The sequence below is a fragment of the Mchenga conophoros genome, linkage group LG17 (genome assembly GCF_057382185.1).
Source record: "Mchenga conophoros isolate Kocher_MC1m ecotype Shallow Benthic linkage group LG17, M_conophoros_male_GT1.1, whole genome shotgun sequence".
Lineage (NCBI taxonomy): Eukaryota > Metazoa > Chordata > Actinopteri > Cichliformes > Cichlidae > Mchenga > Mchenga conophoros.
This window is the reverse complement of record NC_140542.1, coordinates 20,892,997-20,917,853: the sequence shown is the minus strand read 5'-3', so window position 1 is coordinate 20,917,853 and position 24,857 is coordinate 20,892,997. Positions and strand designations below refer to the sequence as shown.

The 24,857-nt window shown below is 40.8% G+C and overlaps 2 protein-coding genes across 4 annotated transcripts; one reads left to right on the top strand and one right to left on the bottom strand.

Moving 5' to 3' along the window:
- The first annotated feature begins 898 nt into the window (after positions 1 to 898).
- On the top strand, positions 899 to 7,417 carry LOC146555429 (putative E3 ubiquitin-protein ligase TRIML1). The gene is made up of 4 exons (XM_085252850.1): positions 899 to 1,283; positions 3,777 to 4,029; positions 4,636 to 4,918; positions 5,047 to 7,417. The coding sequence occupies exons 3-4, from the start codon at positions 4,645 to 4,647 to the stop codon at positions 6,108 to 6,110; spliced, it is 1,338 nt and encodes a 445-aa protein (XP_085108976.1). The 5' UTR covers positions 899 to 1,283; positions 3,777 to 4,029; positions 4,636 to 4,644; the 3' UTR covers positions 6,111 to 7,417.
- A 5,262-nt stretch (positions 7,418 to 12,679) lies between these two features.
- Positions 12,680 to 21,667, bottom strand: LOC146555428 (F-box only protein 15-like). 3 transcript variants are annotated; one of them, XM_085252630.1, is made up of 10 exons: positions 21,221 to 21,667; positions 21,068 to 21,133; positions 18,525 to 18,629; positions 17,889 to 18,110; positions 17,512 to 17,688; positions 16,092 to 16,215; positions 14,953 to 15,035; positions 14,628 to 14,773; positions 14,050 to 14,168; positions 12,680 to 13,198 (listed from the first exon to the last, which is right to left on the bottom strand). In XM_085252630.1, the coding sequence occupies exons 1-10, from the start codon at positions 21,421 to 21,423 to the stop codon at positions 12,926 to 12,928; spliced, it is 1,518 nt and encodes a 505-aa protein (XP_085108756.1). In that variant the 5' UTR covers positions 21,424 to 21,667; the 3' UTR covers positions 12,680 to 12,925. The 3 variants fall into 3 exon arrangements, with proteins under 3 accessions (XP_085108756.1, XP_085108757.1, XP_085108758.1); XM_085252631.1 differs by having other exon boundaries at positions 21,068 to 21,130; XM_085252632.1 differs by lacking the exon at positions 14,050 to 14,168 and adding an exon at positions 14,216 to 14,330 and having other exon boundaries at positions 13,044 to 13,198.
- Between the last annotated feature and the right edge of the window lie 3,190 nt (positions 21,668 to 24,857).

Here is a 24,857-nt window from a genome sequence, read left to right as displayed (position 1 = left end):
GTGCACCTGCCTCCTTGTACCCGATTACCCCTCCAGGATTTCTCCAGTCACTGTTGGATTTTCTGTTCTACCCTAGTGAGTCTTTCCCTCTGGTTTTGACCTAACACCCACACACAGAGGTACAACTTATTTTCTCACTCATCTCAGAATCAGCCACCTTATGTGTCAGTAGATTATTACACATATTATCATCACAACTATTTTAACCTTTTAGTGTAATTTAAAAAGTCCAAATCATTCCCAGCTCACCTTTAATTTTAAATTTCCCAGAAGAGGTTCATGCAGAGGGTAAGATTCTGGCAACAGGGTGAGATGGAGGCAGATGATCCGCGGTAGTGACCCGCGGATCATCCTCTAAAGGAAGCAGTGGAAAATGGAAGAAAACGATAAACTAATGGCCTCTCAGACTGGTATTAATTTCCAGCAGACAGTGTAAAAATTAACTAACTACAATCACTTTCACTTTATATTACTATAATATAAACTACTATAACTATACATACTGAAAAAACCCCCCACAAAAATAAAGAATTTCCTCAATATATGCAAACAGATACTTTGCATATATTTGTATATACTGTTGGTGTTAGAATGAAAACACCAACAGTCGAAACATATTTAAAGTTTTTATCAAACTAGCTGATTCCTTTAGAAGAAGGGCATTCAATGTGTAGTGAATCATTAGCCTATTTTAATCTTATAGAGTATGAATGAATTAAATAAAAACTAAACATAGTTGTTGAGAAGTTCTGTCAGTAAAATGTGCTTTTAAGTCGCCATCTAACGGCAGCTGTATGAAAATACAGCAGAGTGAGTGCACACCTGTGTAACTCCAGCTTCCCCTTCACTGTCTGTGAGCTCACAGATACCCTCACACCTGTGTCTGGTCATTGTTTCTGAAGGTTCTGAGTATCAGGGGCTGATCTAGAAGGGTGGCATGGGGTAAGTGCCACCCCAAAATGATCTCTTACCATCCCAAGTGCCACCCTAGTTTTGCATATAACAGTGTTGTTTATTAAAATAAGATAGCATTAACACTTTGAGCGTAGTTACAGTTAACAGTGAATATAAATGCTAAAACTGAATATATTGCATAGTGTAACCCCCCTCCACCATTAACAAATGGTTCAGCCCATCGCGCAGACCGTTTTTTTTTTTTTTCTTCTTTTTTTCCAGTAGTAAGCAATGCTTATGATTGTGCCAGAGCACATTCTGAACAACACCATGGGGATTTCAGAGTTCGCACAGGTGGTTGGATGTTACACTCTGGAAATGGAATGAAGGTGAGTGTTATTAACCCTCTGTGGTCCACGGACACGCTGCACCTCCAAATCACATGACTGATGTAAGCTGACGCAGCAACAAGCTGCAGCCACGTTGACTCGGTTTTTCAGCTCATAGTGAAAGTTCGGACTTCAAAGTATACACCGGTTTTTAAATTTTAATTACAGGCCAGTAATTAAAGTTATGGAGTTATGAAGTTATGTTAAATATATATAAGCCATGCTTTTTTCCTAAACACGGTTTTGTGTGTGTGTGTGTGTGTGTGTGTGTGTGTGTTTATTTAAAGCGTTTTCTAAAGACGGCTCGAAAACAGTAAAGAAAAGAAAAAAAGGCACTTCTTTCCTATCGGTGGAAAAATGTACCATGTCGACCAAATTTTTTTTAAAGTCATGTAGGATTTGGTTGTTTCGGAAGAGGGAGGGGAGAGTTTTGGGAGTGACAGTAAAGGAGAGAGCCAGAGTGAGCGAGTGAGAGAGAGACAGTTTTTAGATGTGGGAGATTTGTGACGTTTAGTGTGAAGTTAGTATAGTTAGTCTGTCGTGTAGTCGTTGTTTTGTTTTGTGTGTCAGTGAGGGGACTAACGAATGTCCCCTGAGGGAATGTCACAAAAGCACACATTTTTAGATAAATAGTTGTATATTTTTACAAAATGTGTGCATAAGTTTTCAAAATGTACAATTTATATTTGCATTTCAAGTTATAAAAATAATAACTGACTCAACATGTCTGGGTTTTTTTTTTTACAGTAGAAAAATACTACCAGGATTTTAAATTTCCTGTGTGATTTCAGATCAGTAATACTAAGTATTTCAATGAAAAAACAACTAAATTTGGTGTGATAAGTCGTGAGGTTGTGCTGCAAAGAATGAAACCAAATAAGGCAAGGGGAAAAAATAAAATGAAAACAATTTGAGGGTGAAATACAAATGTAAAATCAAGTCGCCTCAACAATGGCCAGTTATATTTTGGACCTCAGTGGGTTAATCCAACAAATCATGAAAAATTAAGTGTAAATTTTTGTTCGTGACAGTGCAGATTTCTGACATTTTGTGTAATTTAAGTATGTAACAATTTGATTTTTTTCTAACAAAAAACAGTGAAACTGAAGTTGAACTTGTGTTTGTAAATGAACCGCCCCATGTTGTGTAGCTTTCTGGATTTTATACTTATTGGTCTACATATTTATTTATCATACAGGCTACACAGTACATAAAATCAAAACTCACATTTTTTATGTAACTAAAGTGTTTAATTATGTGGGCTACAGAAAATAATTGAATTAGACTATATTTTTAGAAAAAACGTGTATACTTACTGCATTTGAATCATATTAACTATAAGTAAACACCTACATATGTGTTTGGGGAAAAAAAGGCTTTGATTTTGCCACCCTAAGAAAATTTCTCTAGATCCACCCCTGCTGAGGATTCTTTTAAAATAAAAAAAAATTACACGAGGGTTTGAGCTGTTACTAAGAAGGCATCAATGCTAAAACAAAAGACGTCAGTTTAGACTTGAATTAAAAGAATAGATGCTCATACAGGAGGAGATTGATATCCAAGTGTCAGGAACTGGAGTGAGAAGTGTCATTCAAAGAGAGCCACACAGCACAGAACAAGCCTGGCAGATGTAGGATGCAAAAAATATTTAAAGACCCTGGAAAGAAAACAAGTGAGAGACATCTAAAGACTTCAGAGTAACTGCCCAGACACTCGTGAAGGAGTTAGCTAATGAAAACAATCACTCAGACTCTGCAGGAATTAACTGTGAGGTCGCAGACCAAGAAAAACTCCACTTTTGCAGAAGAGACTAAAGTGTGCTAAGGACAACCTGGAGACAGATTATTCATGCTAGAAGTGAGTACGTTACTCAGATGAGCTCAAACTGGAGCTCTTTGGTCACAGAGACGCAGCTTATGTTGTTTTTAAAGAGAAAAGCGAGAGAAGTACAACCCGAAGTAGAGCGTCCCAACATTGAACCACGCTGGTGGGAATACTGTGAACGTTACTGGCTGACCTCCACAAAGCCCTCACTCCCACTGAAAATGTGTGAGGTGAACTGAAGACCAAGGTCCGTACCAGAAGGCCATTGAATCTGAAGGAACTGGAGAGATTCACGGGACATGTGCGATGTGTTTCTGTGTGTAAAGAAAATAATGTGAGCATTTAAAATAAAACTGGGGTGTTTGAAAAATCCTTGAACCGCTCTGGATCAGCTCTCCACTTCTTTGCCTTCTCGAGTCTCTGAGTCGTTGCTGGTTTTTCTCTGCCAGTTTTGTTTTTCCCATCATTTATTCAGCAATGGTCTTCTGAACCCTCTATCCACCCTGACCTTCTCCCTTTTGCTGAAGGTCCGTCTAACTATTCTTCAAAGTTTGGCTGGAGATTATATACGTTGTCAAAAGAACTGGGGGTCATTTTAAGCTTTATTCTTTAATGAAATATTAAATGTTTCATTCTTTGTCTTCTCACTGAGTGTTTTCTTATTTTTAGGAAATATCTGCTGGTTCCCCATGTGCTCACATGCTGTCCTTCCTGTTCCTGCACTCTTATAGTGCAGTCTGGTCTGCCCGTACACGTCTTACACGTGGGGTGTAACAACCTGAGTTACCGTTTAAATGAAGCGCAGCTCATAGGACGGTCCGGAGTGATGTCATACTGACATTTTTCAGGCTGTGAATGTGACGTGTAAGAAGCAGGGAAGGAAAGCAAGCTGTGGTGACTTTCTCTGGGCACGTTGGAAGTGGTAAGAAGACTTAAATATTTAATGTAATGATTCATTTCAGTGGAGCATTAAAGAAAAATGTAAGGAACTGTAACATAATCTGGATTCTCTGAGACTCAGCATGTCAGGACTCGTCTCACAGAGCCCGACACAGATGATTGTCTTCTTTTCTTTAGAAGAAAACACCCAAACTTTTGCTCATTTACCTGATTTATACAGCAATTTTTCCTACATTTAGTGGAAATTTCAATCAAATTAGTCCATGCATGGATGTAAATGTTCACTCGTGTGGAGTGAACAAAAACACACACAGCAGCACAGTGACTGACCCCTAAAACGAGAAAAGGACTAAAAACACTGAGTTTGCATCCGGTGATCTGGTGTCACTGCTGCGTTTGTTAAGAATCCAGAAGGCTATCAACACTGCAAAAGCTAAACTTAGGACATAATCAAAGCAAACTGAATCATTTTAGGTCTTAACTGCACTTTAATATTGCTCTAATATTTATTTAAAGTATGCGAGCAGACAAATTCACAAGAAGAAGCTTTTATCACAGCAGCGTAATGCTCATATTCATACAAGAATAACACAAACATCCCATCTATTTCTGCTTTTTGGTTTATCAGGAAGCCACAATGACGTCTACTAAAGAAGCTCTTTGGCGCACTCTTGAGCATCTGACAGCTGAACAGTTCAAGAACTTTAAGTGGTTCCTGAAGGAGGGGGATATGGAAAACGGTTTTCCAGCCATCCCAGAGGCCCGACTGGAAGGAGCGGACAGGTTGGATACGATCGATCTGATGGTGCAAAAATACCGCTGTCCAGGAGCTGTGCAAAAAACCATGAAGATCTTAAGGAAGATAAACAGAAATGATCTGGTTCAGGATTTGTCAAACCAGTCAAATGAAGGTAAAAATATGAAGAGCTGAAAAATAAAGGTTCACATTAGTTGCATGAATGATTGCATTTAATACAGCTCGAGAAAAATCCTCAATAAAAAAGTTGTTTACAGCTTTTCCTGTTTTGGCTTGTTTTAGACCACAAGATCTCTGCAGCGCTCCCACGTGATGATGAGACAAGGAGGGCCAAACTGAGGGAGATGAAAGCCCAAATTGATCTGAGGATCAAGGAGAAGCAGATGAAGATCTGTGAAGTCAGACGCACAGCAGAGCTCAGCAGGAAGTCTGCAGAGCGACAGACCTCAGACAGCAGGAGGGCGTTTGAAGCGCTGGTGGCCTCTGTCCAGAGCAGTCTGGATAAAATCATTGGAGAGATCGATGAAAAGCAGAAAATGACACAGAAACAGGCTGAAGGATTAATCCAGCAGCTAGAGCAGGAAATCTCTGAGCTGACCAAGAGGAGCGCAGAGGTGGAGCAGCTTACCAAAGACCAACGTGACTTCCTGCCAAGCTTCTCGTTCACAAATGAGATGCTGACAGAAGCCAGGTTCCCCCAGCCATCTTACAAAGAAACTGTGACTCAGCTGAAGGAAAAACTCAGCAAAGACATGGAGATGTTTCTCGCTGTGACTGAGCTGAACAGGCTCCGGCAGTTTGCAGTGGATGTGACACTGGATCCAGACACAGCACATCCCAACCTCATCCTGTCTGAGGACGGGAAGCAAGTTCGCTGTGGTGACATAACACAAACTCTCCCAAACAACCCAGAAAGATTTGACCGTGCTATTAATGTTGTGGGAAATCAGAGCTTCTCTTCAGAAAGCTTTTACTATGAAGTTCAGGTTAAGGAGAAAACCTCCTGGGATTTAGGTGTCGTTAAAGAGTCAATAAATAGGAAGGGATCAATGTATGTGAGCCCCAAGAACGGCTTCTGGATAATATGTTTAAGGGCAGGAGAGTACAAAGCCTCACGTGTCCATCTCAGTGTGGACTCTCAGCCAAAGAAAGTGGGAGTGTTTGTGGATTATGAGAATCATTCGGTCTCTTTTTATAATGCTGAATCCGCACAACTCATTCATTGCTACACTGACTGCTCCTTCAAAGAGAAACTCCGCCCTTTCTTCAGCCCCGGGACTCTTCATGGTGGCCAAAACTCCACTCCGCTCATCATCTGTCCTGTCTACGGCAACTGTCAGATCTGATCAATCATCCTTACAACTGCGTGAGACTCGTCATAGAGTCGTCAGCTTCTCCACCTTTATTTATTTATCACCCCTAAGTGGACATCTGAAAACAAAAGGTCCAGATGACTGTGACAGACTTATCACACCAAACCCTCAGCCAACATTTGAGTGGTTCACTGTTAACCCGATGGGAGTGTTCAGGGGTTAATATAGTTTGTAGTATTCAGAGGGTCCAGTGTGGCCCTCTGAATAGCACAAAAATGTAATCAACCCTTCACCGACCCCATGTCACACAGCAGCATCAGGATTGGGTCTCCAGTCGTTAAACAGATGGTGTCATATGGGGCTGTTTGAATTGTTTATTTTATCATCAGTTTTACAGCCTTCAAACTTAGATTTGTGTGTTGTTAGTCGTGATCTTGTGGAAGGTGTCACAGAAGGGCCACAGTTTTACGCTCAGTACAGTGTTCCCTGACAGATTTATTCTCGGCATTCAGTTACATGGTTGAACAGGTAACTTTGGCCTGAGCTTATTTAAGACCATGCCGGTGACCACTGCACATGAGGTTCGGTGTCATATTTTACTCTAAAAGTTCAGGGTTTGGCCTAACCTCTAGAGAAGAAAAACCTTCCCGCACAATCAGAGAGAGACTGGTTTTCAGCCTTCAGGGTCTTATTTAACACACAGACAGTCATTTTTCAAACATCTCCTCCCTCCAGCAGATCATGTTTTACTTGCATGTCGAGTGGGGGGGATCCAAACTGCGACGGCAACCATTCTAACTTTGCATGCAGCTAGCAGGAGAAAAACTCATTCAAATGCAGGTGTGGTTTTTCTACATTTAGACTCTGTGGTCTCACAAAGGCGCGTCTTTCACCATCCGCGATCTCATACTTTCTAATGCCCTCTTTTTGCAAAATGGAGCAGACATGGTTTCAATTTTCCCACTGATAGTATCAAAGAATATAGACAGTGTAGTGCCTTTAAAATGGCACTACACTAGTTTAAATACATTATTACAGGAAATATCATGACTGTCCAGTTCATCCATAACATTTTTCTTCAGTGTCACCTTCTTGTTCCTCATGCTTATTCTGATGGTGTTTCATAGAGACATTTTTCCTAGTCCACTGTGCAATGCCACCACTCACTTAGTGCTTACTTTCATTTTTCTTTCTGTGTTTGAGCAGGGATGTCAGACTCCTTTTGTCATAAGCTACTTTGATGTTAAGTGAATCAGACCAGTGAAACTGACCTTTCTGTCAGTGTAACTACACAGTTACACCAACACATCTTAATATAAGGCAAAGAAGTGCCGTTTTAACTGTACACCTCAGTTTTTCTGCATGATAAAGAAATATTGCTGTTGGGTCATTCCATCTTCTGCTCGACAGGAGCAACAGAAAAAAATCCTAAAATCTGAACGACCGTGGTCTAAAAAAAGACACACATATTTAACAAAATCATTCTGAAATCACATGAAAGTGGGTTGATGGATGACAAAAAGGTTTCTGAAGTTTCTCTGTGGTCATTATATACGGTAAAACTTTGGATGATAATATTTTTTTGTTCAAATCAGAGATGGTCAAACATAAAATTTTAAAAAGTTTGCTGATTTAAGATGGAATAAATAAATTTGTAAATTTACAGAAGATCTGGCAGCTCATTGTCCAGACTCTCCTATAATTTCAAAAGTGAAGATTTTGTTAAAATTCTGATTTTTAATTTTTTAAATACAGATTTTTCTCTGATAAATGCTAAAAAAAAATCAACAACAGCAGTGTTCTGTCATTTCATTTGGAGTACAAATGGCAGTGGGTGAGGTCTTTATCAGTAGGAAAAGCTGTGACCAGTAAAAGTTTAATCTGGCCCCCGGGCCTTATTTTTGACACACCTGGTGTAAATGATTTGTTTTCAAACACTTTTTTTTCTTCTTCTTCAAGAAAGCCATCTTTACTGTTTACTAGAAAAGATCCACACTGAATTTTACTTTAATAAAGATGGATAATGTCATCAGTCTTTTTTTATGTCCCACATTAGCAGCACCCCCCCCCCCCCCCCCCCAAAAAAAAAAAATTTGCTGCAGTTTCCCTTCGTATTTGAGTCCCTTTGTATTTCATTTTCATTTCAGTGACTGCGTTGATATGTTACCTGTATGCAAACTTCCTAAAGTAATAAAGACACGATGGGCAGCTGATTACAAAATAACTTAATCACCAGGACACATAAAACTGTACAGTAATAACAAAAACGACCTGCTTTGAGCTGGAGCAATAGATGATTCAATCAACAGGAACCAGCTGTGCTAACGAGCCTCTGTGCTGCACTTCCTGATGTAATGTTTCAGTAAACTGAGTAGCACTAAAATCAGAAAACACCAACCAGAGGATAGAGCGTGGTTTCATCATTAGATGCCGGAGCAGTACTGTTGGGTCTTGTGTATTGCAGTTAACCGCCATGACTTACTGACACGTTTTCATGAAAACACCCTGCAGTCCTTGACGTCGGCCATTACTGGCCCACCAGCCCTGTGTGAGCTGAAGTGAAGCTCATTAGAAAGTTTAACACAATTATCTGAGACTTTATCTCCAAACTGACATTCAAGTCTCTGGTTTGTGTTTCAAACTGCAGACTTCAATCCTTTTAGTCATTCAGCAGGGCTGCGTTTGCATTTTTGATTAAATCTGTTCTTACAGGACTCTGCAGTGCTGTGGAAAACTGAGTCCACAGTCAATGATTCAGTAGCTGTAGCAGTAACTACCTGCAGAAACTGTTTCCCTTTGTGACTCGTCTCACATCACTGTGAAGGAATTTTGGACCTCTTGTTCACAGCATTGCTCGAGGGTCCTGCAGCATTTCAGTCATTCTGTTGGAGATCAGCTGCTTTGCTTGGGGTTGTTCACCTGCTGCATGACCCAGTTTGAGTCAAGCTTCAACTGTTGAGCAGATGACTCACATTTTTGGTATTCAGTGCTGTGCAAAAGTCTTGAGCCACCCCTCATCTCTTGATAATTTGTGTCCGAGGAGCCAGACTTTCTACTGATTCCTTAAAGTGGTTTCGAGCAGTAGTTCTTCAGCTTTTTGAAGGTCTTTCAAAGCTTCTTTTGTCAGACATTAGCTGCCTTTCCAGTCCTTACACTGGACCATTTTAGAAGAATTATTTATTTTTGTTTGTTTAAGCCGCTTCACTCTGACCTGAGGTTCGCTGAATTATATATGAACTGGACTGAAAATCAGTGGCAGTAGGTCTGATGGAGTCATGAAAACATATTTGAAATTTTTGACTCACATTATTGTCAGTATGTATGGAGGAGGCCAGGAGGGAGGTCCAACAGTGAGTGTCTGCAGCCATGTGTTAAACATGGCGGAGGCTCTGCCATGACTTCTGGTACATCTTTCGCCACCTTACAATGAAGCGATTGCAGCCATTCCCCAACTGTGTGAATGGTACTCATAGCCATTGATCAGTAGTCTTTGATTAATGGACTTGTGCTACATCCATATGGACAGAATCAACCTTTTGGGATTTTCTTGTAAACTTTAACTAATGTGAAAATTAAATTACAAACTATTTCTTTCAAACACTCTGAAGGAAATGACACGTGATGAGCTGAAGACGTTCTAGTAGTTCTGAAGCAGGACGACACCGATGAAAATTTCTCAAAAAGAGCTGATTTTAAATCTAAAGTTTTTATTCGAGCCTATAAAAGCTGAAGGTTTTTCACATTTCTGCTTGTCAAGAAGGAATCACGCAGCCCTTAGATAGAAGACAACGCCAAACTTTTTAAGCTTATTAATAAACACACACAATGATTTAGTGCAGATGTTACGTTCCCCTAAAAGGGTCCAGGCGATGAAGGGGAAGTAACAAAAAGTGTCCAGGTTAGAAAAAGGAGACAGAGGCAAACTGGTTAAAGAGTTTTATTAAAGTTTCTATCAAATACTAACTAAAAGAGACGGTCAAGCCGCTATCACCATTTAAAGAAACAAAACAAAACTCAGGCGTTGGTCAATAAACTGAAGAGTAAGTCAAAAAAAAAGAGTTTAGTCACCAAACACTGGCAGGACTAAACAATCACCAAACGCAGCTCACTAGCAGTAAACAGCAAAAACACAGCTCACCAGCTGCAACCACTAACATGGCACTCTGGCCCAGAGCTCACCTTTCCCTGGGCTTAAATACCTTTAATTACTGATGTGAGTCAGCTGTGTAAAAGAGAAAGGTGGCACCTCAGGCAGAAGAGATTGTAGGACACGCCCACACAGGCACCTTCAGGAGGAGGCCTTGCTAGGGCTGTAACACAGACACAAAATAATCCTACAGATACTTTTGAGTCACTCAAAGGTCACTTTAAAAATCTACTCAGTCCCAGAAAACACACAGAGTTCACTTGTCCTGATTCAAGTATTTACAAAAGGTTGAAAAAGTAGAGGTTGTAAACATAAATGAACAAACACTGAATGTTTTTAATGACTTCATGTTGCATTAAAACAACAGCTGAACGTTAAGACTGACCATGTGTGTGCTCTGCTCTGTGTTAGGTCTGAAAACTCTGCAGACTTCAGTGATGGGACAGAAATCAGGTCTAACAAACTGCAGCACTCTTCATGGCTGTTTCCCTTCACTACTACTCACAGCGCTTCAGTTGTTCCACATTTTGCCGTATTTCACCTCAATATTTTCCAGACAATACTCCAAAATGACAACACGGAAAAAAGTCTGCGTGAGCGTCCTTTTTATTAAAAATAAAACGTAAAAAATACGGTTTAAATACAACAAAATGTAGAAAAACTGAAGCTCTGTAAACACTTTCTGGATGAGTTGTATCTATATCTCATCATCTTGAACAAACACATCACCTGTGAGAGAAAACAGCCATGAAGAGTGCTGCAGTTCGCTGGACCTGCACAGAGTCTGTGTGGATGTGACAAATCATTCTTCTAAACTTTCCCCTGCATAAAGAGCTACTCTCTAAATTACACGTGATAGCTCAGAAACATTTTTACTTTTTAGCCTCTTCCAGCTTTGTTTCTCTCTGAAAAACAAGCTGCAGACTGCAGCACGAGCATCGAGTGATGCAGGGAGATTTTTGTTTATTTGGCGGGTAAACCTTGTCTCTGAAACTGTATTTTGAGCAGCCAGTGAAACAGAGCTCGGCTTTAGTACATTATTTTCTCTCGTGTACACAAACGGGCTCTGGAGCAGCGTTTGTTTATAAGTGAAGTCTCACAGCTCCTCCATCTCTCTCTGTCCACAAAGAGTTTTTACAACTTCTGCTTCGATGTTTTAAGTTCACGTCTGCCAACAAAAACGAAGCGGTCTCCATTTAACACCATCGAGTGTTGCTCACCAAAAAATAATTTAATGATGCATATGAGTCACTTCCTGTCCTGTATTCATTGTTTAAGCCCAGCTTGTTGTTTAACACCAGGCTAGTTATCATTAACCAAAACGAGATGCAAAAAAATATTTTAATTAAATAAAAACTTGAGTTTTGCGAAAATAAAAGCATTTACATTAAAAAAATGAGAAAATAGAAAACTGTAAGTTTCACACTCTGAACTTGTTAAATTGACACAGCCAGTTTTCTATTCTTACACATCTACATGGATTGTGTGACAGTTTAAAAACCCAGCTGAGCTGTGGTTTAAGAACAGCGCCACCTTTTGTCCAGTAACAGCATGTGCGAGTTGTGTGACTAAAGTTCAATTCAGACGTCTGCAGGAAATTTATCCAAACATGTAACTGGAAACCCCTTTTCTTATTTTGTTGAATTTTCTTTTAAAGTCAATTTTGACTTTTAAGTTGCTGCAGTTGTGTTGTACGCTCTTATTCCTTCAGTTTTCTTCTCTCATGTAAGATCAGGAACTGAAGAGCGAATCAAACTAAAAATATTAATAACTCGTCAGCCTTCTGTTGTTAACTCTGCTGCACAGATGGGCTGCTGAGGCGTACAGACGCCATGCTTCATCAAATTATTTGAACTGCAGACCTCAGTCTGAGGGTTTGTCTGCACACTCCATTCTGCCTCCTAAGATCATTAAACTGAGGAAGCAGGAAGATGTGATAGGAGCACCTGCTGACGCTAAAGCATAGAAAGCCTCATGCCTGACCGTGAAACCAGAAAGAGCCTTTTGTAGTTCTTTAAATGCAGCTGACACCAACCCTTTGACCTCTGAGGGAGGAAATAAAGATCAGATTGACTGCACTTCCCCAAAGATGAGGGAAGCCTTCAATGAGAATCAGTCAATGATGAAGACGTGGAGGTCAGAGAGCATGTCACATCTGAAGCTCCAGCTTTTTGTATGGATCTTTAGCGAGTTCTTCACACATTTACACTCATACATCCATCTGACTGGCTTTACTGGCTAAACCTTTGAGTCTATTGCTCTTAAAGAAGTCTGAAGCAAAAGGAAGATGAGCTGGACTGATTCAGACATGACCTCTGGATTATCTGGCTGAACTCGACCTGTCCTCAGTCCAGAGTTTCTCCCCCCCCCCCCCATGCTTTTCTCCCACTGACTGGGATCCATAATTCCCAGTTTCAGTCATTTAGGATAAAATAAAGGGACAAACAACAGAAGGTTTTAATGTAAATTATATTTAATCTGCAAAGTGCTTCTCAAAAACACAATTCCAATGAAATAAATGTGCAGTTTATTCTACACATGAGATCCTGTCACATGACTGTGCGTCAAACCATAGGCCAGAACAAAAGCACTCACACAGTCTCAATGAATAAAATGAACACCAGAATCTCTTCTCTGAAATTAAAATAAAAAACTTTTATCTTTTAATTCAAAACAGACAAACATGTGAAACTGGACCAGTTCAGCTTTTGTACTTGGTGCTGAAGTGAGCGTTGACTTTGAGGATGGAGACGTAGAGCGTGAGGCCGACGAGGAAGAACTGCTGCTGCTCTTTCAGCCGGACCAGTTTCATCTTCACCTGCCCCTCAGAGCTGCGGTACACCATCAGGAAGTTGGTGCCGCTGTAGCCCAACGACTGCGACTTCTTCACCACGGAGATGGTAACCGGGGTGCTGACGCACCAGAAGGGTTTCTGGAACTCGTCCAGCAGGGTCAACGTCATGACGCAGCAGTTCTGAAGACAGAGTCAGAGCGAGACGTCACGGCGCGCCAAGTTATTCACACTAACATCACACCACCTATCACACATTTGTATTTGTATTCTATTTTTATCTTATTGTATATTTATTTTATTCTACTGTATATAGTATTTTATTTTATTCTATTCTGTACAGTTGTGTACTGTATTTATTCTTATTGTATTCTAATTTTTGCCTCATAACTTTTGCACTGTCCACTTCCTGCTGTGACAAAACAAATTTCCCACGTGTGGGACTAATAAAGGTTATCTTATCTTATCTTACACAACGACGTTAACACACGCAACACCACACTTTAACTGCAGCTTAAACTCAGACATCACATGTGTAAAACACGTCTGCACGAGTTCAAACATTTGGTTTCTTTGTCTGTACTGTGCAGAAGTCTTGAGCCAACCCTCATTTCTTTGTAATTTGGCGTTATAAGGTTTTTCCGTTGTTAGGGCAATTCACACCGACCTGTGAATCATTCAAGCTCACAGGATGAAGCTGTATTGTGTCTACATCCAACTCAGCAAGGAAACCATTTTAGCCAAACACACAACACAAACTGACATAAAACTGTATTTTTGCACCAAGGTGATTCCCAGAGAGCTGTTAGCCAAAAAAATGCCTTTCAGCATGATTTGCAGTGAGTCTCTAAAAAAATAAATAAATAAATAAAATAAAGAGCAAACTGGACAAATGGAAGATAAAGCCTTAAAAAATAAATAGATAAAAAATACACACTGGCATTTCAAAATCCTATGTCACCTTGTTGAGAGGTAGCTTGAGACCTCTGCACAGCACTATAAATCTCTGAATCATGTGTGTCAGACGGCTGTACCTCTACCGAGCCTTCCAGCTTCTCCCACTTCCAGGGCACACGGATGCTTCCAGACAGTGATCGGTGCTGGGACACATTAGTCCTGCTGATGACCTTCATTTCAGCAAGTCCCTGTTGAACTGACCACAGGCCAGAGAGTGTTGGTGATTTAAAATTTTTCACTTACTCCTCAGTTTGTTGATTGTAGAGTTTCCATAATGTGAATCCACCAAGTGTGACCATCCGCGCTCCATGTGACAGGATGGAAGTTACCGATGTCGTTACATACGGTGGAAAAACAGCTGTTAAAAAAAAACAAACAAAAAAAAAAAAAAAAAACAACAACCCTCGACAGACAACATGGCGCCCACCCCTAGTCTTTACCTGACATTATAAGAACAAGTCAATGTATAACTCAACGCAGCACAAATGTAAGGAAACAGAAATGAGTGTAAATCCTAAGATCAGAGTCTAAAGTGCAGTTTCTTGGCTCGTTTTAAATTAAAAAAAAACAAACAAACAAACAAAAAGTTACATCTGCTCTTTTGTGAAAGACTCCCTGCTTAACAGGGAATGTAATCTCATTACTCCGTGATTACTTGTGCTGCAGGAGAGCTGGCAAAAGTGTCCCGACATGATCTGGGTCCTGGTATTGTGCAGGACGAAGTGCAGAGTGTAGCCGTGGAGACCAAATTTAGGGTCACGGTCGTCCACGGGGGGCGGGTCCAAAGGTTCGGAATATGGGCTGCAGGAAGGGACAAATGAGCATTAACACAAAACTGAATATTAAACAAAGTTTCTCTTAAACTGATGACAGACGTACAAATCCGGCCCATTTATTGTTAATATTATTTGGCATCACAGGAAAGCCAGGCTACTGATGCTGGCCTCTGTTTTAAAGCAGGACCACTTCCTTAAACTTACCAGACTGGAGATCCCAGCAGAATCTTCTCCACCAGCTTGTGGAAGTGCAGGTTGATCATGATGAAGGCTATGTTGCCCCGACCCTACACACAGAATCTTCTTTTACTTTTATAATTCATTTTATTCTAATAAAAACATACAAGTTAACGTTACAGAATTAGAGGCTTCACTGCAGAAGAACTACTTAAAGATGTTCTGTTATTTTAGGAACACTAACAGGAAAAACTGCATTTAAAAACGCACAGAAATTCACTCAGGAATTAAAACTAGGGGTGGGACTCTTTATAATTAAGTAATTAATCTTGAACAATCACATTTCATCACATAAGAAAAACTGCATTTCAATGCAAAACAGAAAAAAATATAACATCCCTAGCCAAAATTAAGCAGACTTATTTTAAATACTTTAAGTACATTTTCAAAATGGTATTGTCTTTAAATAATAAAAATTTCAACATAAAGTGCAGTTTTTCTTCTTAATAAAAAAAAAAAAAAAAAAAAAAAAGAAAAAGAAAAAAAACGCAGAAACAAAAGGGTATTTGACCAGCTTCACCTTTGAACTCCGAGTAACCTTAGCCAACTTTATTTTGTACATTAGGTTAAAACGGTGTGATCATCGACCATTTCAGTGGAAAAAAAACCAAAAACAAACAACCAACAAAACCCCATTGGACTCACAATACCTCCATTCTCATTTACGGTCCTTCTCTCAGCCAATTACTGTCAACTTAGACAAACTAGACTGTTCACATTCGCAGAGCTCAGTGCAGTTCTCCTATTTGTTACTATGTGACTGTTAGGGTCGCTGACCTCTAGAGGCTCTCCCCATGTGAGAGCTTTTTCTCCTGTGTTTCAGGTCTGCCTCATAAGCCGCAGCTGAGATGTGTTGCAGCTCATCAGCCACTGAATAAAGACTGACGTCTCGAAAGGACCTAACTGGAAAACGCCTTTCTTCAAATTAATTGCAATTGACACGTTAAATTCCCACCTTGATTTAAAAGTAATTTAATAATCAGCAGATAAACATGAGATGTTAAACAGATTATAAAATGTGCATCTAAACTTACAACACCTGCATTTAAAACTCCAGAGCCACAGAAACGTTTTGGTTCCTTTAAAGAGTTTTGTTAAATATTTACCCTCCAGAAGCCGATGACGACTCCCGGCGACAGACACGCAAGCCTGATCTGTCCGTCTTTGCCAGTGAGCTCATACGGATGGGTCCTCATATCCAGGTTTAAAATCAGAGAGCGCCAGGCCAGCCTGGAGGAGGAGGAGAGCACACCTGACCATCAAATTTAATTACTGACAGAATTCAAAAGGATGAATGAATTTGATAAATGACATAAAAGTATTAAAGGCCCAGCCGGTCGGAGCAGGCACGCTCCGTTTTGCGTAACAATTTTTAAATCCCGGTAGAACCGGAACCACGTAAGCTAGCGCAATAATTTTTTTTGCATATGAAACCAGATGAGTTGTACTTACATCTGATGCCATCAGCTTGTGCTAGGCCACGGTTTCCTTCCACATAAAGCTTTGCAAAAATTGCATAAAAAGCGCTTGCAGGAACAAAAACATAATATTCCAGAAACGGGCTTTGCTGATCCGATTAGCTGTTCAGAACACTTCCTCCATTGAAATAGACGTCAGTGCGAACTATCACATGTCCGCCATTACCTCCCCGAAACCGGAAGTGATGTCATTTTCGTGGAAAATGTAGTTTTTTACTTGTAGGCCTTATAAGCCTTTACTGGTGTTTTTAAAAGTCATGTTTGACTTTATGCTTTTCTGAATAGTTTCTAGGATGCTTAGAACTCGAATTGCACTGCTTTAAATATTTTATTTTTATGCACATGCTGTTTTCTCTGCAAATTTGCATTATAGGATTGGTTTTTGTTTTTTCTGCAGTATATAAAAATTGGTGTATCTCAAAAATAAAACTATGAAAGCACTCAAAATAAGTTTCCTGTTGTAAACTATTTTTTGCAACTTTTTTGTATTTAAAATTTTGAGGGATAAACCTCTTAAATTTAGAGTAGAAAATGTGTTTAAAAAAAACAAAACAACAATTTTCACATTTTTTGTAGTTTATTGCACTTTTTTTGCAATTTATGTAGTTACTATGGACTTAATGCATACATATTATTAAAAATTGGGCTATAATGGTTGTATTGATGTATAGCAACTTGAAATGCTCCCAGAAATGGCTCCACAGCATGTAAAAATATAATATAAGCTCTGGCGGACTTGGTTCTATGGTAGGTCTTAAAGGGTTAAAATCCTTCTCCTCACCTATAAATCCCTCCATGCTCTTGCCTCCCAGGATTTATCTGATCTTCTCTTACATCCCATCTCAGATTCTACCTTCCACAGATAAAAACTTACTATTCAACCCTCAGACTGCAGTCTTTCAGAGACAGCCTTCAGTGCTCTTGAATGCTGCCTGCTCACTGACACCTTTGACTTTTTGTATAAAGCGGCCCTGGGTTCCAGTTTTGTCTTATTATTATTCTTAAATATAGAGAATAACACAGAGATACAGCTCTGTGGCCGTCTTACTTCTCCTTCCTGACTCCGTAGAGCTGGATGCTGTTGATGTCTTGGTAGGATGGAAGGCGGCCTCCGCTCCAGTGGACAATCATGGAGGACTCGAAGTAGTGCCCTCGGGTCTGCTCCAGCACGACCACCTGACCCCAGTGAGTGTGCAGCATCAGCTCCCAGCTCACATTCAGGTTCCTGCAAAAATCCAGTGAATAAATCTTTATTACACATACAGGAAACACGGGCCGCCCCGGAGTTCAACCAGGAACCATTTTAGTGACTTAAACAACCATTTATCCAGTTATGGGTCACAAACTCATGAAACCGACTAATCGAGCCTGAAATAAAGAAACAGAAACACTTTTGGAATAACCTGAAGAGGTAGCGGCTTGTACCTGAGCACCCACTCAGTCTGCTGGGGCAGGCCGGTGAATGGGCCGATGTCTCTCAGCTCTCCTCTCCACTTGTTCATCTCTCGCCCAGTTATCATCCTGAAGTACATCCACTTCCAGCAGCTCGTCAATCGATCCTCCGCTGGCTCCATCTTCACCGCCACGTTGCCCGCCGCTTTTGGCTTCCACCCAAACTCTGACATGTAGATCCTGTACCACAAGACGCTGGAGAGAAAAATGTTTCTTTTGCATGTTTCTGCTGTTTGTGCAGGAGCTTCTAATCTCACCACCTGGTGGGTAGATGAATCCTTCCACCTGCTGGCTGCAAGGGTGTATTACTCCAAGTGTTTCTAGGCTGTGTTCATGTTGCAGCTCGGCAGGTTTTGATGTTGTGAATTTAAAACGTCCTCCCAATTTTTTAGGACAGAAAACAATCACAGGTCTGTTTGTTGCATTTACATTTTTAAAAAGTATTAAGCACTTTCAGCTGCTTCATAGAGCCCTGCATATTTAACACAGTCCACATTTAATGAAAACTAAACTGAGATGCAGGCACTGCTGGAAATCCGGGCGCGTAAAATTCAGGATATACTGCTGAACCCATCTGATGCAAGGCTGTGCAGGTGTGCTTCGTCTTACTCGTCATTGGTGAGCTGGTAGAAGAGCTTGCTGACGTGGCTGATGCAGAACAGCGAGGACACGTCCAGGTACGACAGAATCTTGTGCAGAATCTCAGACGGCATCCTGGAGAAAAGATGAGCAGAAAACACGGTGAGGCCACAGAAATTTAGGATTTTTGTGCCGGTCGCAAAAATTTACCTGTACCTTTTAAAGGAGCCCTACTGTGCATGATTTTGCATGATTCACAGTCCAAATATCCTCAGTTATGTTATCCTGGGCTTTGTGCGGCCTGGGAGTGGGCAGATTGATCCAAATATCTACAGTATTGATTCCATTATTGCCATTAGAGTCAATGTTAACTTCAGTGATAGGAATAACGGCATTAACAGTAGCGGCGTTACTAACAGCGTTACTTTTTTCAGAAACTAGTAATTTAACTAATTACTATTTCTATTGTTATAATAATAATAATAATAATAATAATAATAATAATAATAATAATAATGGATTGGATTTATATAGCGCTTTTCAAGGCACCCAAAGCGCTTTACAATGCCACTATTCATTCACTCTCACATTCATACACTGGTGGAGGCAGCTACAGTTGTAGCCACAGCTGCCCTGGGGCAAACTGACAGAAGCGAGGCTGCCATTTCGCGCCATCGGCCCCTCTGGCCAACACCAGTAGGCGGTAGGGTAAAGTGTCTTGCCCAAGGACACAACGACCAGGACAGAGAGCCCAGGGATCGAACCGGCGACCTTCCGGTTACAGATACGCTTCCCAACCCCCTGAGCCACGGTCGCCACAGTAACTTATAATGAAGTTACTGTTACTAACAAGAAAATGTGATGCAGACGAGTTACTATTTTTCAACACACAGACTATTGAAGCTGTCTTCAGCTAACTAGGAGCTGAAGACAGCTTCCTGGCAGCACACAAGTGCTGCTGATTGGCTGAGGAGGAATAAAGTAGTCATGGCAAACCAATCACATGACCAGTTTAAGATGACATAGCAACAAGATGCTATGTCAACCCAAGACAACCCTGAGTGTCTTTTTGTGTTAAAAGTGGGGACTTTAAACAACATTCCAGTTTTTAAATTGTGTTGGGAAAAAAAAAAAAAAAAAAAAAAAAAAAAGAGAGTTATGATTAAAATAAAATATTTGTGATGTTTTTTCCTGAATATTATGGTTATGTCTACTGAAGAAAAGGGAAAAACTGTTTTCTAAAAAAAGCGCTTGCAAGAAATCTTGCAACCAAAAAAAAAAAGAAAAAAGGAAAAGACAAAGAAAGCGAGAGAGTGTGTTTTGAGATGTGAGAGATTTGTGACACTTAGCATCTTCGGAGTGTGTAGTTAGTGGGTTGTGAAGACAATCATTTTGTTTTGTGTGTCAGAACAATGAGGTGACTGTTGAACGTCACTGTTGCTGCCAAAAAGCCACCAAGACAGATTACAGTGTAAACCAGGGGTCGGCAACCCTAGGCACACGTGCCACAGCTGGCACGCGAAGGGTTAACTGATGACACGACCATAGCTGGACTGGCCATCAGGCCGATGGTGATTTTTCGTTTTTATGGGCCGATGATTTTTTATTTTTTTTGTAACAGTATAAACACTGAAAGGTGGTGGATTGGCCAGATGCTGGTCGATGTGTAAAAATAACTCAGTTGTTTGGTGGTGGCTATGGCGGAGCTTCCACAGAGGCCAGCAGGTGGATGAGGGAAAGGGGAGGCAGGAGGAGGAGAGACCCGAGGCGCCCGCCGGTCCCAGTGTCAGGTGAACTGAATTTCAGGTAAGAAGTTATGACTGCAGACTATCTGGGTCAGATATAAAACAAGTTTAGGTGGAGTTTATTTTCGTTGTGCGAACTTTATTTTATTCATAAGGTTAGTTAGTAGAGTTTCCAACTGTCCCGTAAAAAATGGAATTGTCTCGTATTCAGAGAAAATATTACGCGTTTCATATTGAGTAAAGGAATACAGTTTGTCCCGGACTTCAGCTAGAATGAAAAAAGACAAAGCTGGAGTTATTCTGTGTCTTTATGCTGCTTCGTCTTCTCTCATTCTCTCCCCTCCCTCTCCTGTTTCTACTTCAATCATGAAACTGATCAATGATCAGCTGATCGGCTTTTCTGACGCAAGTCCTGTCTCTCTTGTTTGTTTATCGCCCACCCCTGGTGTAAACGCTGGCTCAAGGTGGGAAACAGTACGAATGATACACCACCTGCTGTCAAGTGCTCCTCTATCTTATAGTGGACAGAAATTATTTTTTGGAGTGACTCAAATAATTTCTGTGGCATCTTATTGACTCTTAAAACATGTTTGTGGTTGTTACAGTAAAAATAAATTTTCTCTATTCTGATTTTGTGTGTTAGTCTGACTGGACCAAATTGTGTTAATACAGTATGTCAAAATGAAAAACTAACTGTAAATTCAGATATGTGCGTTTGTCCTGAAAAGAACGATACCAAACAAGACAAGATAAATAGTTTCTAAAGGTGAAATGAAAGTAAATATAACTACTTTTTCAAAATAACTTGTCCAACACTGGTTAGCTTACCTTTCCACCAAGTTCACTTTGGGAAATTCTGCTTTTTTGTTGTCTGTCGGTGCTTCTCGACATCTACTTAAAAATGACGAGAAAAATAATCATAATCATTTTTAATCAAAATTTTAATTCAGTAATACATTAACTTAACGGGGGGGTATTTACCGGGGCTCGTTCCCGCCACACTGCCTCTGGTTTGGGGACTCTGAAGTCGGCCACCTACGGCCACCGGTCTGTCTTCTGCTCGGTCGCCTGGGACCTGGCCGTCCTCTTCCGCGACCCTGCTGCAGTCTCTCCAGAACTGGCTGGTTCCACTTGTTCTGAGTCTGGGGAAAGCTGCGGGAAATTTCACTCTCTTTCTCCGCCATGATGGATCCGTTTGAAGCTGTTGGCCGCGTTCACAATGAGGCCGTGGCTTCCGGACAGCTCTCACCTTCACAATAAGAGCCTTACCACTAGATGGCAGCCACGCGTTGGCTAAGCAGCTCCACAGATTCATGCAGCATTTCTTAAATATTTAGCATTATTCTACCGTTTTTAATCATTTACCATTACCTGTGCACATGTTTTATCCCAACAGAGGTGGCTCTAACAGCCATAAGAATAGTTTGTTCTACCCCTAACAATGGCATCCTTCACTTGGGTCCCTGTATATCTATGCCACCGGTGTCAAACTCCAGTCTCCAAGGGCCGGTGTCCTGAAACCTTTACATGTGGTCCTGCTGCAACACACCTGAATAAATTTAGTAAATCATTAGCAAGACTTTTGAACTTGACTGCATGCTGAGGTGACAATTCAGCCATTTGATTCATGTTACAGCAGCTCATCAGTGAATGAACATGGAGTAATAAAAGTAATTTGTAAGTACATTGTTGCAAACACTTACATTTATTTAAATTTACTTGAGTAGGATTAGGGAGTGCATGTCACCTCAACATGCAGTCAAGTTCTGTAGTCTTCCTAATGACCTACTAATTTTATTCAGGTGTGTCGCAGCAGGGACAGATGGAAAGGTTTCAGGACGCTGGCACTCGAGGACTGGAGTTTGACACCCTGATATGCTTTTTAATACTCTTTCTCTTATTTCTCTTTACTGCTGTACCACGTGTGAAACAAAATAAATAAATCAAGTACCTCTATTCTCTATTCTCAAGAAAGCCGTACAAGTTCTATTGTGTTATTGCAAATCTTGTCAAATTACTCAGGGATTCATATTTAATTTATTTTAGAAGTGTATAGCAGATAATCAGGAGATCCATTTCAATCTGATCAAACCACTTCACCTGGACGCAATGAATCAACAGCCATCTTGAAACAAATACGGGCACTTATTTGGACAGTTATTTTTGAATGATCCAAATTCAATTCCATTTTTAATGTTGAGCAGTGTTGACTTTCCTTCAAAAACGTGTTTTAAAACGATTCTTCTGGAAGTTCACTCTGATACATCTTTGCTCAGTTCATTGATGGTAACTGATACTGCTCTGCTGTAGGAGGCTGTTTTTGGTGAATGAGCTGTAGTCTGGGATCATGACCTGATTAGCAAGACTTGGTTAAAATTAGTAAAGTCGATGTTGAGAATATTCTGGGTGTGGTCCCAGTCTGCTGAATTGACCTATTGTGTGTGTGTCTGTGTGTTACACAAGCATGCTACACTGTGTAATTTAAGTAAAAGCCATGAAACCTGAGATCACACATGCACACACACACTCACGTAGTGACTGAACAAACTTTATTATCTACACAACACTGCCCAGGAGCAGCAGCAACAAACCTCTCTTTGTCGGTCACATAAACATGTTTTTGGTCTCCAAGCAGCTTCATAAACACACACAGCCTGTAAAGTGATGATGTCCTCATATGGAAGACTGCGGCTGATGAAGAGCGTCGCTCTCCTCAGCATCACTGACAGCTTTCTGGGACTTACAGCAAAGAAAAACAAGTTGGTCAGAATTACTTGGTGAGTACATGGGCATCACATTTATTAATGTTCACTGTTCTTGTTGTCAAAGGAGCTTGCAAAGAAAAGCGTCTGGACTTCTTTAAGTTGCTTGAAGACGTTTCACCTCTCATCCGAGAAGCTTCTTCAGTTCTAAGGTCAAATGATGGAGAGTCCCAGATATAAACCTAGTGGGAGTAACCCCACACAGAGGGACAAAAGGACCCCCTGATGATCCTCTAATCGCCTGAGCCAAGGTGTGAAACTGGGTGTGGGTCCCAATCAGCCAGAGTTTCGGGTGTGTTCATTGTGAAACCTGGCCCCACCTTATCATGCGAATTCCTGAGATCAGATGGCCCAGGATGTGAGTGGGCGTTAAGGCGTCTGGGAAGGGATCTCAAAACTGGATTATAGATGGCAGAGAGTTGGTGTCGTAAACCCCCGCCTCTGTTCAAAGATGGTCGCTCACAGTGGACATAGATGGCTTCTTTCACTCCTCTTTCAAACCATCTGTCCTCTCTGTCCAAAATGTGAACATTGGCATCCTCGAAAGAGTGTCCTTTATCCTTTAGATGCAGATGGACTGCTGAGTCTTGTCCTGTGGAGGTGGCTCTTCTGTGTTGTGCCATGCGCTTGTGAAGTGGCTGTTTGGTCTCTCCAATGTAGAGGTCTGGGCATTCCTCGCTGCACTGTACAGCATGCACCACATTGTTAAGTTTGTGTTTTGGCGTTTTGTCTTTCGGGTGAACCAGTTTTTGTCTGTGTGTTGCTGGGTCTGAAATGTCGTGCTTGGAGAAAACTCTCCTGAGTTTCTCTGATACACCGGCTACATAGGGGATGACAATGTTGTTGCGTCTGTCTTTCTTATCCTCCCTCGCTGGTGTCTGATCTTCTTTTCTGTGCCTCTTTGCTGACTTTAAGAACGCCCATTTAGGATAGCCGCACGTTTTGAGTGCTTCCTTTACATGTGTGTGTTCCTTCTTTTTTCCTTCAGGCTTAGAGGGAACATGTTCTGCCCGGTGGTGTAGGGTCCTAATTACTCCAAGTTTGTGTTCCAGAGGGTGATGGGAGTCAAAGAGGAGGTACTGGTCCGTGTGTGTGGGCTTCCGGTAAACTTCGATGTTGAGGTTGCCATTCTCTTCAATGTGCACAGCGCAGTCCAGGAAAGGCAAACAGTCGTCCTTTGTGTCTTCCCTGGTGAACTTGATGTTTTTATCCACAGAGTTAATGTGCGCAGTGAAGGACCCAGGTGTCGTCTACATATCTGTACCAGTGGCTGGGTACTCTTCCTTTGAAAGAGCCAAGAGCCTTCCTTTCCACTTCTTCCATGTAAAGGTTGGCTACAATAGGTGACACGGGGGAGCCCATGGCACAGCCATGTTTTTGTCTGTAAAAGCCTTCGTTGTACTTGAAATATATAGTGGTGAGGCAGAGGTCTAACAGTGTGCAAATCTGATCGGGTGTGAAGTTGGTCCTGTCCTCCAAGGACAACGCAGATTTTCTGTGCAGAGACCATGTCAGCAGTGCGCAATTGCTCACCCACGCAGCTTAGAGGGAACATTGCTTACGAGGACATTATACTACTACTGTTCTATCGAAATTTTAAATGAATATCCTAATATGTGGCTCTCATTTTTCTTAGAAACAAAAATTAGCTAAATTAGGTAAATTAAAAATGCATGCCGTGGAAGAGTTCGGGTGGTTTAGGAGGTTAAATTAAATTAAAATAGATTAGATTAGATTAATGTTTTAAAATGAATATAATGAAGAAATATTCAATATTATCTCATATTATTTCACATTTTATATTTCTTATATATTTCTTTAGTCTTTACATTATCTTTTTACATTTTTATTTGTTT